At 53.2% G+C, this 18047-nt stretch overlaps 1 protein-coding gene across 2 annotated transcripts in view; it reads left to right on the top strand.

The window, feature by feature from the left end:
• The first annotated feature begins 315 nt into the window (after positions 1 to 315).
• Positions 316 to 18047, top strand: part of Csk (C-terminal Src kinase) — a 20614-nt gene continuing 2882 nt past the window's right edge. Inside the window, exons 1-10 of one of the 2 annotated variants that reach the window (XM_021171672.2) lie at positions 316 to 980; positions 12254 to 12304; positions 15049 to 15125; positions 15478 to 15591; positions 15704 to 15816; positions 16118 to 16337; positions 17150 to 17243; positions 17431 to 17496; positions 17576 to 17675; positions 17753 to 17843. In XM_021171672.2, the coding sequence (XP_021027331.1) occupies positions 15111 to 15125; positions 15478 to 15591; positions 15704 to 15816; positions 16118 to 16337; positions 17150 to 17243; positions 17431 to 17496; positions 17576 to 17675; positions 17753 to 17843 (813 nt within the window). In that variant the 5' untranslated portion in view covers positions 316 to 980; positions 12254 to 12304; positions 15049 to 15110. The remainder of the gene's footprint in view (positions 981 to 12253; positions 12305 to 15048; positions 15126 to 15477; positions 15592 to 15703; positions 15817 to 16117; positions 16338 to 17149; positions 17244 to 17430; positions 17497 to 17575; positions 17676 to 17752; positions 17844 to 18047) is intronic. The other variant, XM_021171671.2, reaches the window with a different exon arrangement.

Below are 18047 nucleotides of genomic sequence, written 5' to 3'. Positions count from 1 at the left end.
GGAGGAGGAGGAGGAGGAGGAGGAGGAGGAGGAGGAGAGAAGTCTGGTAGACTACAGAGCAGGGACCGTGTAAATGCATGCTTACTGTCCCAGAAGAGTCTAGGTAGGCCTAACCTCCACTCTAGCAAGGAAGTTTCGCCTAGAGAAAGCTGAGAGGTTGGCTCTAGCTTGCTGGTGGCCCGCTGAAAGGACCTTCGGGAGCCTTCGCGAAGGCCAGTAAGTGGGGGCAGGGCGTAGACGCGGACACACCCCCCGCATTTCCTCCAAGGTCCAGCAGAGGGCGCCGACCCACGCCCCGCTGCGCGCCGGGCAGGCCCCCTCGCGCAGGCGCGCCGCAGCGGGCGGAGGATCCGGGCCGCGCTTCCTCTCACTAGGCCTGCGAGCTTCCTCCCATCGGAGCCCGGGCGAGCTGAGGTTGGCCGCCGCCGCCGAGCCTGCTGCCTTCCTTGCTCTTCCGCGCCACCCTGCGCCCTGCCCCGGGGGATCCCACCGGGGGGCTCCGAGCAGGGTCAACCCGGGCCGCGCCGCCGTCGGGGCCGTCCCCGGGCCAGCCGTCCCTCCCGCCTGGCCAGCCTCTGGCCGCCCAGCCTCCGGGGTGTGGGGCTCAGGCAAGCCCCGCGAGCGGCGATCGAACGCCCGGGGCGGCCCCCGGCGGCGGCGCGACGTCCCCAAACCGAACCTCCGTGGCCGCGTTCGGAAGCGGAACTCTGCCGGGGCCGCGCCGGCTACATTGTTTCCTCCCCCCGGACTCCCTCCCGCCCCCTTCCCCCGCCTTTCTTCCCTCCCCGCCTGGGGCTGCGCGGCAGTCCCCCTGCCTGTCTGGCTCTCCTTCCCTCTCTTTTCGCATCCATACACCTCTTTGTACCGCACCCCCTGGGGACCCCTGCGCCCCTCCCCTCCCCCTTGGCCGCATGGACTGTCCTGCAGGCCACTGATGCCGCCCTCGGTGAGGAGGCCTGGACCGCAGTGCCCCCAGAGAGGTGAGTGCTGGGCAGCCCCGAAGGAGGTGGGTGTCCTAATGCCCCCTAGAAGGGAGGAGGTCGCTCGTCCCGCCTCTGTAGCCACCGCCGCCGCGCCCACACCCATCCCCCCCCCTCCCAAACGGGTTCGAATTCTCCCGGGAATCACTGTCAGAACACTACTGGGAAGGAGCCACAAGGGAGGTAGTACTACCCTGCACCACAAGAGAATTGGCTTAGGTCTGTAGAGTCCTACCTTCCCACCCCCCAACTCCCGTGAGGAGAGCCGAGTGGGAAGTGGCTGGACCCCGGAGGAAGAGAAGTGGTATGGGCCGGACTCCCGGGTGTTTGCCCTTTCCCGTTCAGGGCTTCCCTGGAGGTATCCTGGCTTGTCTGGTTCTGAACTCTTCTTCAGTCGTTGCACTGAGGTTCTATTGGCTCCAAGCAGCCCAGGGCCATGCCACCTCCCTTTGTGCCTGATTGAAGGCCGGGTCCTTGAACTAAGCCTGTCACCCTTGACCTGCCCGAGGACCAGGCTTAAAGCAAGGGACCTCTGACCCTTGGGTGGAGAAACTGGGCAGGGCTTCCAGTCTGCGTAGAGGTGACACTGGGCATTGATACTGTACCCCCACCCCCCAGCATCCTCATCAGTCTATTTTCCCAGGCTTCTCAGGACCCAGACCAGTTATTTGGAAGGGGTGTGTCCGGTCACTGGATCTTTGGAGCTTAAGTAGGAGGGGTTNTTTTTTTTTTTTTTTTTTGATCATTTTGTATAGCAGGGAACTGAGGCCCAAGGGGCAGGTCATATTCCAGGCCCCTGATCGAGGGAGGCTAGCTGTCTCTCATTCCCACTTCTGCAATGATGGATGGCTGGAGGTGGAGGGGAACCAGACCCACTCTGTAACTACCAGGGACACTGGCAGTCTCCAGCCTGACCCAAAAGGGACCTTGTGGGGTGAGCGAGCACGTGTTCCCTTGCAGAGGGCTAGAGAAGAGGGAAAGGGTTTCCGGCCTCAGTGCTGTCTTCTTACAGGCCAAGATATCATATGCATTGCTTATGAGACTTCCTCTCAGTGCCTGGGACTGGGTCCTAATCGTGTGGGCCATCTGTGTGGTGTGGTGTGGTTAGGTGTGCAGAAGCCTGGTTCTGGGCAGCTTTGAAACAGTCTGGTAGTTAGTTCTGACCCTGCCTTCCCCACATTTACCAGATGGCTCAATCAGAACCTGAATGGGGTCAGCGTAGGCAGAGTGGGAGACAGCCTTGGACCTAAAGTGTCAGTATGGGGGAATGTTTCTGTCTCCCTAGACCCTAGATGTCATAGTGTCTCAGTAATGGCCACAGCAGGATCAGGCCAGAGGCAGTAAGGTTGGCAGAACAGCAGGATCTTCTAGATCCCTCAGGATGCTGAGCTCTGCCTAGGCCCCCCGTGAGCCACAGGCTGTTTTGTCCTGCTCAGGCCCTTGCCCTTGGTTAAGGTTTTACCCATTGCTCTAAGAAGCACTGAGGTGGGGGTGGGGTATACAGTCACATCACCTCATGCCGGACCCGAACTTCTTCTGTCTAGCCTTAGGGGTTATGGCTAGGCCTGACATGGCTGGGTGCTTCTTACTAACTTAGCTGCAAGGGTGTGGCCAGAGTCCAGAGACCTTTTAGAAAGCAGCCTCATTTAGGCTAGCACATGTTCGAAGCTGTGAGTTTTGTTTGGTGAACTAATTTTCCCCATCAGCAGGGGCTGGTCTTTCTGTAAAAGACCAGGAAAGCAGGTGCCTTCCTCACTACAAGGCACTGCTCTTCAGAGGGCAGTCCACATGGGGAGGCCCACAGCAAGTATTGGTAGAGGACAGAGTCCAGCTTCCTTCATGCTAGTAGAGGTAGGGATGGAAGCCAGAGGCCCATAGTGTGACTCAACCTCCCCCACAATCCTTCTCGATCCCACTGGAATGGTAGGACCACCCAGGTCCATCTTTTGAAGAATGTCAAAGCCTTGACATGTAGCCCTCAAAGCACAGATGTTGAGTCTGGGAAAGAAGGCAGAGAGATGTCTGAGAGAGTGTCCCAGATGGGCATGGATGCTCTGTAGCAGAAAAGTCCTGAGTAGCTGGGCCAGAGCTGAGGGGCAGGCAAGACCTGAGAAAGTTAGTCTGACTTCACATGAAAACTCTGATTGTTGATTTTATTCTTTACAAAGCAGTGAGGGCCGAGTGGGCTGGCATGCACCTGTAATCCTAGCGCTAGGGAGACCGAGGCAGGAGGGATTCCAAGTTCAAGGCTAACATGGGCTCCAGACTGAGATTCCATCTTTAAAAGAGAAGAAAGGAAGAAAAAAAAAACCAGAAATTTTAGAAAATAAAACAAGAGGGCCCAGTAATTGCCAGGCAGGCATGTTAGAGCCCTATTTTCCTGGTTTCCTTCCTTTGCTGCTGTTAGCGTGTAAACATGCAAGCCTCGACTCTTTTTCCACTTACTACTGTGTCTCTGGGTGTTTCTTGAGCTACCTGTCATGGTAACTGCCTCTACAAAGCTTCAGGGTATTTCCAGGAGCTCTGCTACTGCTTCGTCACCAAACCCTCTCCCGCGTGTGCCGTGCTTCCATCTGTCAGTGTTGGGGGCTGTTACTACACACCCTACAAGCAGCTAGTAGAAAGCAGGCAGCTTAGCAGCTAAGTATGTGGGTTCCAGGCCCAGCCATGTCACTGTTCCCTGAGCATAGCTAACAGGAACAGTGAGCTATATACCTCAGAAGACACTGAACTAACTAACCTACTAAAAGACTAACTAACTAACTAACTAAACTAACTAACTAACTAACCTACTAAAAGACTGGAGAGAGCATGGGACCGTGGCTGGTGTGGCTGCCTTAGAATTCGAGAAAGATCCCTGAGCCTCGGACCCCAGAATGACTGCCCTCTCACCTATCTTTGGTAAGGTGTTCCAAGCACTCTGAAAACCTCTGGCCCTGTGTTCTAGGCTGCTGTGTCTGTCTATGCAGTGCCTCACTCCCTTCCCATCACTAAGTGATAGGCTGCCTCAGGGCCTGGGACTGGCCTTGAGAAGATAGGACGCTAATTGCTGTCCAAGGCCTAACCCCACCCATTCCCCTTCACAGCCTTGGAGTTGAGAATAGCTACCTACCACTGTTGCTTCCCAAAACACACACACACACACACACACACACACACAGGTTCTCACTACAGGGCCTTGAACCTGAGATCCTCCTGCTTCAGTCTCCAGAGCATTGATATTACAGGCATGCATATACCACCGTACCCATCATGAAAAGTACTCCTGCTTCCCGGATCCTGCATGGCTGTCATAGGCTTCACGTTCCAGTGGGAAATAGAGGTTTCCTTAGCCTGAGCCAGAGTTAGTCAGGCCAGCCTCAGCTTTCTCCAGTGACCAGGGAAGGGAAAGATTAGATTTTGGAGCCTTGCACCTGAGAGTTAGAAACTAGGCTTATGAGTTAGTGTCCTCCTTTGCAGATCTAACCTGGAGGTGTCACTTTGTGACATGGGCAGTAGGAAGAAACCAATCTCTGCTTGGCACACCCTGGGTCCAAAAGACTGTAGCCCTAATTGACTAGGGTGGCCCAGAACTAACATAGATGAGGAGAACTGATATGACCGTTTCAGTGCCGAAGCCTCTCTACCTTGTAGCTTGGGACCCTGACTGACAGACTTTGACACATACATATTCATTCCCTCCCTAGCCACCTGGTACTGGTGGCATGAAAGTAGGCATCACTACTACCCTCCTGTCCCATAGCTTCAGTGGGATGAGGTCACAGGGTTGGGTCTTACCCAAGATGCTGGCCTTTGGGTGTTTCTCGGTTCTCCCTGCCCTTGGATAGGGACAGGATGGGTGGAGGAGCAGGCAGCTCCCTAAACCCAGCAGGGAGCACTGCCTTCCTCCTCCCTTCTGGGTCCCTTCATCCAAGGGCTTGAAATAGAATCTGCTAAGTAATGATTAAAGTCAAATTCAGGCCTAAAAATAAAGAGCTGGAGAAGGGAGAGCCTGTGTGCTCCCTGCATGGCTGAGGGAAGATGTGAACAGGGAGAGACTGGGTTTGGGTGGCTGAGCCTAATCCCCATCATCAGGAGTGCTCTGAGAATTGGGGATGCTCTCTTATTGGGCATGATGCAGCCTGCTACACCCATTGGTTGTTGAGTGCGCGAATGGGGTGCAGAATGAGAGAGACAATCCCATTTTTCCCACGAGGAAACTGAGGCTCATTGAGTGAATTTGAATTGACTTGCCCTGGACTAGCAGGGAGCTCCCCTGAGTGGAGGCCCCAGGGCTGGAGGCCCTACTCAGCTCCGCCTACCCTGTTTTTGCCTGCTCTCTTCCTGGTTCTGTGAGAAGGACAGCTTCTTCCAGCACACTAGTGCACACCCTCCAACCGCAGCTTCCCTCCGCCTCTCTTCCGTGGTCTGCAAACGAGCAGAAGAGAGCTGCTGGGCGCTCCCCGGCTGCCTGGGTTCTGCACGGTTGGAAGGCTTGTGGGCGGGCGAAACCTGGGTGTCATCCGACCCCTACATCCTGGCTGCTGCTCTTCAGCCCAGCCCAGCCCAGCCTGGCACCTGGTCCTCACCCAGCCTCGGGGCTTTACAGCCTGTAATGTGCACACTACAGGGAAAAGGACAGGAGGCTGAGCTCCATTGAGGAGGCTGGGCTCAGGGAAGCCTGGCAGGACAAGCCTGTGGTTCCCCCTCCTGCAAAACTGCTAGGATCTGCATGGTCTAAGACAGCCTGGAGGGCTTCTTGGAGGGAGAGTAGGGCTTGTGAAAAGGATTTGAAGAGCCACAGAGCCAGAGGATTTTGTTCAGTGATTGGGTCCTCTTCGAGGCTGCTGCCTCCTCTGAGTTCTTCTGAGGCTCTTCATGATGTCCTGATCTGTCTGTGCAAAGGCTGGATATGCAAATGTCCAGGAGAGAGCACGGGTGGACCCGAGCCTGCTGGGGTAAGAGGCACATGATATGAGTAGTTAGTTGGCCCTAGCATTCCTGTTCTGTCCTCTTAGGATATTATATGATCCTGCCAAGGAAAATGTGGGGAAGTCTGCTGACCTAGGCTCCAACATAACTAAGCTTAAGTCCCTATTCGAGCACTTGGAAGCTGATGGTACCCTAGGCGGTGACCATTGGCAAACTTGTTTCCTTCCCTGTTTGGCAGGGATCTCCCAGGACTTGTGGTGGGAGGGGAGGCTTAAGTAAACCATGTTAGAGCAGCAGGCTGTTGGCTCCCCACTTTGACTGTCTGTCGACCCTGCTGGTAGAGGGTGCCCCAGGTCTTTGTCCCTGGCACTGTCTCTGTGGGTTAGCATTTGGAACTGGGTGCTCTACTGTACCTGTTCTGTTGGTTCCTTGGTTGCTTTTGTTTTTCTGAGACAGGGTCTCATTTTGTAGACCATGCTGGCTTCAGATCACAGAGATTCTCCAGCCTCTGTCTCAAGTGCTGGAGACCAGAAATCTGCCACCCAGAGTTCAAGACCATTCCCTTATCCCCCTCTTGTAACATGGCTAGGAGATTTGGGGGGTGTTTTGGGGGGTAGGATGGGTTGTGAAACAAAGCCACTGCATGGAGGTTAGTGAGGAAGCTGTATGTAAATACAGGCAGAAGAAAATGCACAGGACCTGGCCCTTATCCTAAGGGGTGGGGGGTAGGGGCCTGGGGTAGGACCCTGGGGAGACCTGGAGGCCCAGAGGCCCAGTGCATGTAAGTAATTAGGCTCCTGAGTGGTAATTAGAAACCTTTCTGGGCCAGGAGTGGCAGCCTCAAGCCACAGTGTACCCTGGGGAGGAGGCTCCCCGTTAGCCTCCCCTTAGCCCACCCCTACTGCTCCCGAGCTTCCAGACAGGATTTCCGGTCTCGCTGAGCCCCAGTGAGTTGCCATAATTTGGTTCTTTAATATTTTTCAGTCATTAAACTCAGCTCTCCTCTTAAGTCAGGGGTGCTGAGGCTGAGGGCGCCTGAGAATGGGGGTGGGGCAGCGTGCCCCAGAACCCAAGGCAGCCATCTTTCCAGCCCCGCTTGCCCAGAGCTCAGAGCTTTCCACAGGTTTGTGCTTTCAGACCTTCTGGGGCATCTGTGCAGTTGAGGGGTGCTGAGGGCCTGTCTGAACTGTTGGGTTAGTGGGAACCACCCCCCAGCCCTTATGCTCAGTGTGTGGCTGGGTGGCAGTGCTATCAGCCTGAGAGCTCTGCAGGACCAGGGGTGGGGCTGACTATAGCCACCAAACCAGCTCTGCTGCTGGCTGGCTGCCCTCCTCGGGTACTCTGCCCTGTGAGGGGGTGTGCCCGAGACTGCAACTTCACCTTTGCCCCTGTCTGCCCTGGACCTGTAGGAAACTTCCTTTGGCAGGCTTGATTGACTCCCTCAGTAATTCTATGTAAGTCTTAACCGTGGCCTGTTCTAGGTACCCCTTGTCTCATCCTTTTTAGCTCCCCTCGTGTCTTTCCTGCAAGCTGCTGGGTTACTCTGTCTCTCCTCAGTTGTTTTAAGGCACTGGGGATAGAACAAGGCAGGGTTGGGGCGCATGCTCTGCACAGGTTTGACCACTGAGTTATACCAGCACACCACAGCTTGTTGAGGCATGGGCACACCTGGCCCACTGACCATTCTGTACTGAGAAAGTCAGGAGCTTGGAGTGTATTTTGTTGGCATCCTCAGTACCTCAGCAGACTGGTCACAGAGGAGAGGCTGAATCAGGTTCTTAGATCTCTACAACAAAAGTCTCGTGGGCCTTCCTCCTCCTGCCCAACCTGACCACTGGGCATGGCATGAGGTACGGAGAAACCAGCACAGAGTGAGAAAGAACAGAAGACCTTCCTGTTGCCACAAGTGGTTTTGCCTTTGTGTGTGTGTGTGTGTGTCCCCGCAGACAGTGCAGCTGGGTCCTATAGTAGGACTAGAGTCTCTGTGGGCCATAGCGCCAGTCCCCCCAGGTCTCTGGTACACTTCCCTTTTCAGTGGGTATTTTTAGCTGCATGTAAACAGTTTCTGAAAGCTCCCACGCCCCACTAAGCAGTGGAGTTTTGGTGAGGGGGCAGGGCTACCATCTTCTGACCTACCCTAGCTCTCTGCACGTGCTTGGTTCTGAGGGTCTGCAGCTGCCTCCAGGGCAAGAAAAGGGCAGACTGGGAGTGTCTGGGCTCCTACCCCCTCACACTTATGTCCCCTTCTGGACAGCATGGGCTCCCAAGAAAGGCCTGCCTGAGGCTGCAGCCACTGACCTCAGCACTTGGGCACAATGCCCAGCCTGTTCCCGGGACCCCAGCACAAGGGCTGCTGGGAGCAGAGTTTAGGGCAGGAAGTCAGATGGAAATATTGGCCCCACCACAATCCCAAGCCCCTGTCCTCCAGTCTTGTGGGGGTGGGTAGCAGCTGCTGACCCTCTGGGGTTAAATATAGTCCGTATAAATATTGGTTTCAGGACCTAATATACTTGTAGACATGCTTTTGCCTGCCTGCCTGCCTTCCTTCCTTCCTTCCTTGTCATTCATTCATTCATTCATTCATTCATTCCTCATAACTGAGCAGCAGTTCTCAGCCCAGTCCATGCCGGCGATGCAGACATGAGTCAGGCTAGCTCCCCTCTTCCACCTACACAAAGCTCCCTTTCTACCTCAGCCATAGGCCATTGCTAGTGAGGTCCTTCGGTGGAGCACTGTGATGTGAGAGACCCTGGAGGCAGGGCCAGCCAGCACAGCTGGAGAGCCAAGGAAAGATTCCTGGTGGAAGTGGCATTCAAAAGTGGTGTATTGCCGGGTGTGGTGGCGCACACCTTTAATCCCAGCACTCGGGAGGCAGAGGCAGCCGGATTTCTGAGTTCGAGGCCAGCCTGGTCTACAAAGTGAGTTCCAGGACAGCCAGGGCTATACAGAGAAACCCTGTCTCAAAAAACAAAACAAAACAAAAAAAACCAAAAGTGGTGTATTTTCACATTTATTTTTAAGGGGAAGGTAATACAGATGTTTGTAACTTTAAAAGAAAGCCAAGAGCTGAGGATGTCGCTGTGTTGGAAGTGTTCAGTCTCCAGCAGTAGATAAGCTGGGTATGATGGCAGATAGCAGAGTCACTCACTGGAAGCCTTCCTTTGCTACATAGTGAGTTAGAGGTTAGCCTGGACTGCACGAGTCTCAATGAATATATCAAAAGAGGACAAAATAGGAAATATAGAATAACAGAGTTTTCCTTTAATTTGATCCCATCCCAGAGGCAACTTCTATTATTCATCTGTTTTTTTAAGGTGTATTTATTTTATTTTATGTGTATTTTGTTTGCATATGTATGTGCACCATGTACATGCCCTGTATCAGTGGTGTTTAGTAAAGGGTGTCTGATTCCCTGGAAGTGAAGTTCCAGACATTTACAAGCTGTCATATGTGTGCTAAGAACTGAACCCAGGGTCTCTATAAGAGTAACAGTTGCTCTTAATTGCTGAGCCATCTCTCCAGCCCTCTCTGTGTCTCTCAAAGACTCCCTAGACATCTCTAAGCTCAGGGATGTGTATTTGTTTTCTCTGAAACACAACTTGTGAGCTAGGAAGATGCTCTGCTGGCAAAGGTGCCTGTCACTGAGCTTATCTACCTCAGGTTGTTCACTAGGACCCACGAATGGAAGGCGAGAACCAACTTCCACAAGTTACCCTCTGGCTTTCAAATGTACACTGTGGGGCACGTATCCACATGCATATAAAATAAATAAAATGTAATAAAAGATGTTAAACCGCACAATTTATACCTGAGTGTTATGGTGCTTGCCTGTAACCCTGTCCTGGAGACTGAGGATGGAATTTGAAATCAGTCTGGACTATATAACCAGAACCTGTATCAAAAATCCAAAACCAGCCAGGCGTGGTGGCCTTTAGTCCCAGCACTCGGGAGGCAGAGGCAGGTGGATTTCTGAGTTCGAGGCCAGCCTGATCTACAAAGTAAGTTCCAGGACAGCCAGGGCCACACAGAGAAACCCTGTCTCGAAAAACAAAAAAAAACAAAAAAAAAACAAAAAAAAAATCCAAAACCAGGGCTGGAGAGATGGCTCAGCGGTTAAGAGCACTGACTGCTCTTCAAAGGTTGTGAGTTCAAATCCCAGCAACCACATGATGGCTCACAACCATCTGTAATGAGAACTGGCGCTCTTTTCTGGAGTGTCTGAAGACAGCTACAGGGAGCAAGCCGGGACCAGAGCAATAAGAAAAAGTGTCTGGGCCGGGCGTGGTGGCGCACGCCTTTAATCCCAGCACTCGGGAGGCAAAGGCAGCCGGATTTCTGAGTTCGAGGCCAGCCTGGTCTACAAAGTGAGTTCCAGGACAGCCAAGGCTACACAGAGAAACCCTGTCTCGAAAAACCAAAAAAAAAAAAAAAAGAAAAAGTGTCTGAAGACAGCTACAATGTACTTACATATAATTAATAAATAAATCTTTAAAAAAAAATCCAAAACTAGCTGGGCATGGTGGCACGCGTCTTTAGTCCCAGCACTCGGGAGGCAGCAGCAGAAGCAGTAGTTGTTAGACACTTGTAGATTCTTTGCCTATATTTATGTGATCTTAACATTTTGCCACATTTACATTGCCTCTTTTGATTTTTGTTATAATGTGTGTGCGCGTGTGTGCTCGTGTACATCACACACAGTGTGTGTCATTTGGGGGTCAGAGAACAACTATGAGGAGTTGAGTCTCTCCTTCCAGGGTTTGTTAGGCTTGACCGCAAGTGCCATTGTATTGCCGGGCGTGAGGTGGGGATCAGAACGGAGGTCCTCATGTGCCTCACAGTTTGCTTTACTGACCTGTTATCCGTACGTACATGGCTGCATGCAAGGCTTGCTGGATTGCTAGTCACAGGCATCAGATGCCTTACTCTGGAGAGTTTGGTCTTTAAGTTTGGTGAGTGTGTGTGTGTGTGTGTCCACGTGTACTTGTGTGTGAATATGCCTGTGTGCACGTGCGTGTAAAAGCCAGAGGGAAACCTTGGGTGTCATTTCTTAGGAACTGTTCACCTTGTTCTTGGGATGGGGTCTCTCACTGCAACCTGGGACTTGATAGGTAGGTTAGGCAGGTGAGCTTAACAAGTTCTAGAATCCCTGCCCCTGCCTTCCAGCACTGTATGACAGGCACATGCCACCGACACTCAGATTCATTTGGGTGCTTGGGACCAAATTTGGGTTTTCACAGCAAACATTTTACCTGCTGATCTAGCTCTTCAGTTGGTTGGTTGGTTGGTTTCATTTTGGTTTTTTGAAACAGGGTTTCTCATAGCCCTGGCTGTCTAGGAACTCACTCTGTAGACCAGGTTGGCCTTGAACTCAGAAATCCTCCTGCCTCTGCCTTCCAAGTGCTGGAATTAAAGGAGTGCGCCACCACCGCCTGGTGGTTTCACATTGTAGTTAGTTCAGTGTGGCCTCTCTCCAATCTCTTGCCACCTGTTCTATTTTGCTTTCTGCCTGTATAGGAGGCTGTACCCTAGCTAGGCAGCATAAAAATGCCTTGGATGAAGGGAAAGGACAGGTCAGTAGTCAGAGTGCAGGTGTCTGAGAGCAGGTGTGAGAAAGGGGGACAGACACGGTGCTTGAAGTCACAAACATAGGGAGCTCCCGGATTCCCCAGAGGTCATAGGGCCAGGGCCAGGATGCAGAGTTACTCCCAGAACAGTGGTCCTGCATGGCCTTCCTAGAGCGCCTTGGTCATTCAAGTGACCCCACAAAGGACCTTCTGTGTCTACTCACTGGCTAGTTGGAAGGTGGCTTTCAATAAGCAGTCTCTTTAAGCCACTCTGGCTATCAGCCTCAGACTTTGCTGGAGAGAGCATAAGGCAAGGCATCTTGCTCAGCCATCCTGGCCTGGTGACCTCACATGACTGGCAGGTTAGAGGATGTCTGATAAGGCATGTAGTGACCCAGGGTCACAGCAGCTGCCTTCTCACCTAGCTGTCGTGTACATGAAGAATCAGAGCCTCAGAAGGCACTGCTATGGATGGAATCCGGGAGGTTCAACTCTCCTGGATCTGGTGGCTGAGCACACTGCTGCCTTGTCCCATCCTCTCCCCATGTCCTTACCTACATGTCTGCTCTCTGCCCTGTCCATCCAGATAGACCACGGTCCCTGAGGGTATGCGAGATATGGAAGGCAGAGGCCACCAGGTAGGCAGAGAGTCCTGGCCAAGGAGCTCAGGAGTCTGAGGCAGGACATGACATCTTACTGGAGCTGTGACCTCAGGCAAGGCCTCACAGTACTCTGGGCTTTACTTGGGGCCTTCATCTGTAAAATGGGGTTGGTAATAATAGCCCCTCTGTTTCTCAGTCATTAGGATTGGACGAGCCATGAAGTGCCAAGGATAAGGCCTGACACTGAGTAAGTACTCAGAAAACAGGGCCTGTGATTATCTTTATTATTATCATCAAGGCAGCAGGGAGGTGGCACGGCAGCTGCAGGCCAGGAAGGAGTGTTTGCAAACTGACAGCTGGAAGGGTGACTAACTGTGCCCAGCCTCCGCTGCCTCCTGTGGTGGCAGCAGTGAGTTCTGAATTTGGGGAGGGAGGAGGAGGTGTGGCGAGCTGTTGAGCTAATAGAATTTCCATAGAAGGACCCTAAGGTTGGGGCTCAACCAATGGCAGTGGGACCCTAGGTCAGGCTTGGTGACTTTGGGCAACTGCTTGGACCTTAGTTTTCACTTATATGAAACAGGGAAGGAGGCTCACAGCTCTTGCATGGCATCCACAGGGCCCAGGAGGTAGCTTTCATTCTCATGCTGGCTCCATCATGGAAATACTGGGTGTGAGGGGGTGGGGCCTATTCCACTCTCTCTGGGCGTCAGTCTAGACAATAGCTTGATAGCCTTGCTTGCTTCTGGCTGCAAGAAGGACTGTTGTGAAGGGGACAGGAAGCATGTCAGGCACTTCCAACTCTGAAGTCTCATTCTGTTCCCTCCAGTCTCCTTGCAGGGGTTCACTGTCCTCCGTTTCCGGGAGAGGGGATATGAGGCCCATGGGGCTCATTCATTCTCTCTGAGGTGGCATTGTTGATAAAGCCAGGTTCAAGGCCCAGGTCTGATCAGAACCAGGGATCTTGCTTAGGAGTTACTTTTCCCCGCACCCTCTACCCTTGCTTCTGCTGGACTCGGGAGTGTGTGCTTCCTGAAGTTCGCCAGGCTTATCACCCTCAGTGCCATGGGAAGCTCCTTGCTACTCTGCAGTGTTCATGCCAGGGCCACCAGGACCCTTCTCATGCGGCAGACAGACAAGGGTGCTTGGAATGGGCTCAGCAGCTGAGAGCCACAGAGCCTCAGATGAGTAATTGGTTCTGCCTTATTTCATCAGCTTCTACCCAGACCAGTTCATTCGTTCATTCATTCATTCATTCATTCATTTTATGTGTGTTGGAGTTTTGTGTGCATGTGTCTGGAAGCACAGTTACAGACAGTTTGAGCTTCCATGTGGGTGCTGGAAAGTGAACCCAGATGCTCAGGAAGAGCAGCCAGTGCTCTTAACCATCTCAGCTAATATACTAAGCTTCTCTGTGTCACCTTTTCTGGTCATCTTCTTTTCAAACAAGGTTTTAACCACATAGCTTAGGCTGGCCTCCAACTAGCCATCCCTCTGCCTCACCCTCTTCCCTCTGCCTTTCTTTTTTTTTTTTTTTTTTTAAAGATTTATTTATTTATTTATTATATGTAATTACACTGTAGCTGTCTTCAGACACTTCAGAAAAGGCAGTCAGATCTCGTTACGGATGGTTGTGAGCCACCATGTGGTGCTGGGATTTGAACTCCAGACCTTTGGAAGAGCAGTCGGGTGCTCTTACCCACTGAGCCATCTCACCAGCCCCCCTCTGCCTTTCTAACAAGTATCTTTCTATACCAAATTGTATTTGCTTGATAGGTCATGGACTTAAAACATAGAGATCTGCACCTCGTCCTAGAGTTTGAACCCAGACTCTTGAGCATTCTAGGCAACTACTGTCTACTAAGATCCCTAGCTCCCACCCTCTACCTTTGAAGTCTTAAGGGCTCAGTTCCCATGCTTCCTGCATGTGTGTGTATGTGCAGCATGCACGCACATGCTCATACACATGTCACAGCACTTACACTGAAAGTCTTCTTCCAGTGGTAGTATACATAGCCCTAAATGCAAAGGCTATCCTCACCTATCCCATCTCGGGTAGGTCTGTCACCTAACCCTGTGATCACAGAAGGGCCTTGGGTCTGTTTTCTCACCTGAAAGGGAACAGTAGGCCCAGTGCCTCTCTATCTTTCTGGGGTTATCTGAGGCCTGGGGCTGTATTTGAACTGATAGTGGTGACAACACACGTATGTGCAGGCGTGCTTATTACTCTTGGGGAGTCGCTTTTACTAAAGTGCAAGGACAGCTCTCAGGGTACAGCCAGCAAGTTGCTTTTGAACAACCCCTGCGAGGGAGCTCAGAGAGTCTCCATAACCAATACCTGAAGTCCCCTCACACTCTGTCCAGTCCTTCCCCGAGGTTCATCCGTACAAGCCTGGGTTGGTTTGACCGATTTTGAGCTTGATACAAAGGGGACTCCAGTGCTCCTGCTTTCCTGGCCTGGCTTCGTGGTTGATGAGTGGCTGAGTGGGTCGAGCCACTGCTGAACCGCACTCCCTTCTGTGCCACCTCCCTACCTTGGCTACTTCATTTTCAGCATTTGGGCAGTTCCTTGTCTGACAGGTCCTACAGAGCACACCACAGGAGAGCACCTGCCCCTCTCCTGGTAGACACGGGCTGTTTCCTATTGGGTGTGTACTGAGAAGGAAGCCCAGACATTGTCTGTACAGAGGCCTCTAAACAAGCTTTCCTGGACCACATAGCACCTGCCCAATTTCAGAGTTTCCCTGGATTCCCTTCCCTGCCAATCTTCCAGGCCTCTTTGGTCCTTTGGTCATATCAGAGACAGGACTGATAGCCACCTCCATGGGACTCTTAAGTCTACGTGTTTCTACCCTGAGGCTGGGTGAATAGCCCTGGACTCACACGTAGAAGCCTTGGCACCAAGGCCTGCAGCTTTAAGGAAGAAGCTGATGATCACACGCAGAGGGTGGGGTCATCTTCTCACTCCTCCTCAACTCTGCTCTTCTCCCACAGCTCTCATGGTACCAAGTAACAGATCGGCCTTCCTGTAGCACGGGGACGCCAGACCGCAGAAGATGTCGGCAATACAGGTATCGTGGGGCTGCAGTGGGGACAGTAGGGAACAGATGAAGCAGTCCCACGTCCCGCCCTCCCCAGGCCGGACAGAGAGTAGGTAGAGCAGCCTGTTCCAACCCATGCTCAACCCGCCCTCCCAGTCAAGACTGTGACGTAACACTAACTCCAGTGTGCTCTGTTGGGCACGGGGCCCCAGAGAGGGCTACAGAGGAATCTGAGCTGGAGGGGCCTGAGACTTCTCTAGAAAAGGGTATCTCCCCCAGGTTCATGGAAGTCAGCTAAGATGCTTTGGTCTCAAGGGCATTCAGGCAGGTTGGTAGAGAAGGGCCCTAGGCTGTAACCACACACCCTTCCCTTATCCTGCAGGCCGCCTGGCCATCCGGTACAGAATGTATTGCCAAGTACAACTTCCATGGCACTGCTGAGCAAGACCTTCCCTTCTGCAAAGGAGATGTGCTCACCATCGTGGCCGTCACCAAGGTACTTGGGGACTTACGATGCTTGTCCCATTCTCTCACCTCCAGGGGTTTCCTCTGGGTTTGGCTCCTCAGGAGGCAGGCTTCAGAGTGTGTCTGTATTGTCCTCTCTCTAGGACCCCAACTGGTACAAAGCCAAAAACAAAGTGGGCCGCGAGGGCATCATCCCAGCCAACTATGTCCAGAAGCGTGAGGGTGTGAAGGCAGGCACCAAACTCAGCCTTATGCCGTGAGTACCGAGATGATGGAGGGCTCAGTCTCCTGGTCTGGGGGACAGAGAGGAAGTGGCTGTGGTCCTTCTGGAAAGGCATCAGAGCAAAACAGCCCCGAGTGTGGGTGAGGGCTCTAGGGGTGGGACTAGAGGTTGGACCTCACAGACGGGGAATAGGAACCTAATGGAAGGAAAAAGGGTACGGGAAGATGCTTGGCTGATTGGGAGTTCTGGGAAGGTGTATGCAGGAGGCTGGCAGGAGGCTGGCAGGAGGCTCCCGGGTCAGTACCCTTGTGACCCCCAACCTTGCCACCCACAGCTGGTTCCACGGCAAGATCACCCGGGAGCAGGCCGAGCGGCTTCTTTACCCACCAGAGACAGGCCTGTTCCTCGTGCGGGAAAGCACCAACTACCCTGGGGACTACACACTGTGTGTGAGCTGTGAAGGCAAGGTGGAACACTACCGCATCATGTATCATGCGAGCAAGCTGAGCATTGATGAGGAGGTGTACTTTGAGAACCTCATGCAGCTGGTGGAGGTGAGTGGGGTACATGCCTGCCTGGGGGTGACCCCCCTTTCTCATACCCTCACGCCTGAGTCTACCTGAGGACATTTAGTACAGACCCAGACCCAGCTCACCTGGCAGTGACCCGGACACATTGAAAGCTTCTTTGAGTCTTTGGTTCCTCACATGTGTGGAGCACCAGCTGTATGAAAAAGCTTAGGTCTGTCCCCAAGGTGCCCCCAAGTGCCCACAGATAGGGTGGTATCCCCATTTTATAGATCAGGACACAAAGGTTCAGATCAGCGAAGATCCCCTCATCTACGCATTGGAGGTGTCTGTCTGATCCGGACCTCACTTCCTCCAGCACTCAGAACCTCAAGTCGGGATGTGTACATTGCCATCAGGGTCCTGGAGGCAGGCACACAGGTCCTTGCTGCTTCCAACACCGGCTCCACCCGCTCCAACCAGGCCATATCTGGCATCAAAGACCCATAGGTTCCTCTGAGCTCACTCTCATCTCTGGCCCGCCCTGTCCCTGAGTATACACCTGCTAGAGGCTGGTATAGGGAACAGGGCAGGTTTTGCTATCTACTTTAAGATATTGGTGAGGCCCAAAGCAGTAGTGACAACTGGGGGTCCAGTAGCTGAGTGTGGCTGGGGTGATGTGGGAAATGGACATGCGTTCCCACCCTTCTGGAAATGAAGAAACCTCTCCACACAAAGCAGCTCAAGGCTGTGTGGACTAGCCTCTGCTGCCCTCTGGTGGTCAGACATGAGCAGTGTGTGAGTCAGTGAGAAATGGGGCCCAGTGGGTCTGGTTCTGAGAGCCTGCCCCACCTCTGCAGCACTACACCACAGATGCTGATGGACTCTGCACTCGCCTCATCAAACCAAAGGTCATGGAGGGCACCGTGGCGGCCCAGGATGAGTTCTACCGCAGTGAGTGCGCGCTTCACCTGACCTCCCACCTGCCTACTTCCCCTCACCTGGGCCCTCTGCCCTTACCCTAGAGGCTTGGAAACCCCAGACACCCACATCTAGAACTGTTTAGTCTGTGCCTGTCATCTCAAGTGCCTCAGATTAGCTGTTCACTTCACTGACACTCTGCCTCCCTCCCTGTCCCCAGGTGGCTGGGCACTGAACATGAAGGAACTGAAGCTGCTACAGACAATAGGGAAGGGGGAGTTTGGAGGTGAGTTGACGGAGCCCGGGAGGGGGGGAGGTGGGGGGAGCCCCATGAGAGCAGGAACTAGCCCCTGCCTCTCCTGCAGATGTGATGCTGGGGGATTACCGGGGCAACAAAGTTGCAGTCAAGTGCATCAAGAATGACGCCACTGCCCAGGCCTTCCTGGCTGAAGCCTCCGTCATGACGTGAGCTGGACTGCCTGGGTGGAGCACCGGGTGGGGGGTTGGCAGACCGAACTCCTGATCACCCTAACCTGCCACAGGCAACTTCGGCACAGCAACCTCGTCCAGCTACTGGGTGTGATTGTGGAGGAGAAGGGCGGGCTCTACATCGTCACAGAGTACATGGCCAAGGTAGGTTCTCCTCAGCCTCACCCTGTTCCTCCCACAGCCCCTCCACTCTGCCTGGCCTGGCCTGGCCAGTCGTTTATTGGCCAACTTTAAACAAGTCATGCTAGCCGGGCGTGGTGGTGCACGCCTTTAATCCCAGCACTCGGGAGGCAGAGGCAGGCGGATTTCTGAGTTCGAGGCCAGCCTGGTCTACAAAGTGAGTTCCAG

This window comes from Mus caroli, chromosome 9, assembly GCF_900094665.2.
Source record: "Mus caroli chromosome 9, CAROLI_EIJ_v1.1, whole genome shotgun sequence".
NCBI lineage: Eukaryota > Metazoa > Chordata > Mammalia > Rodentia > Muridae > Mus > Mus caroli.
This window is presented reverse-complemented; position numbering and strand designations above follow the sequence as displayed.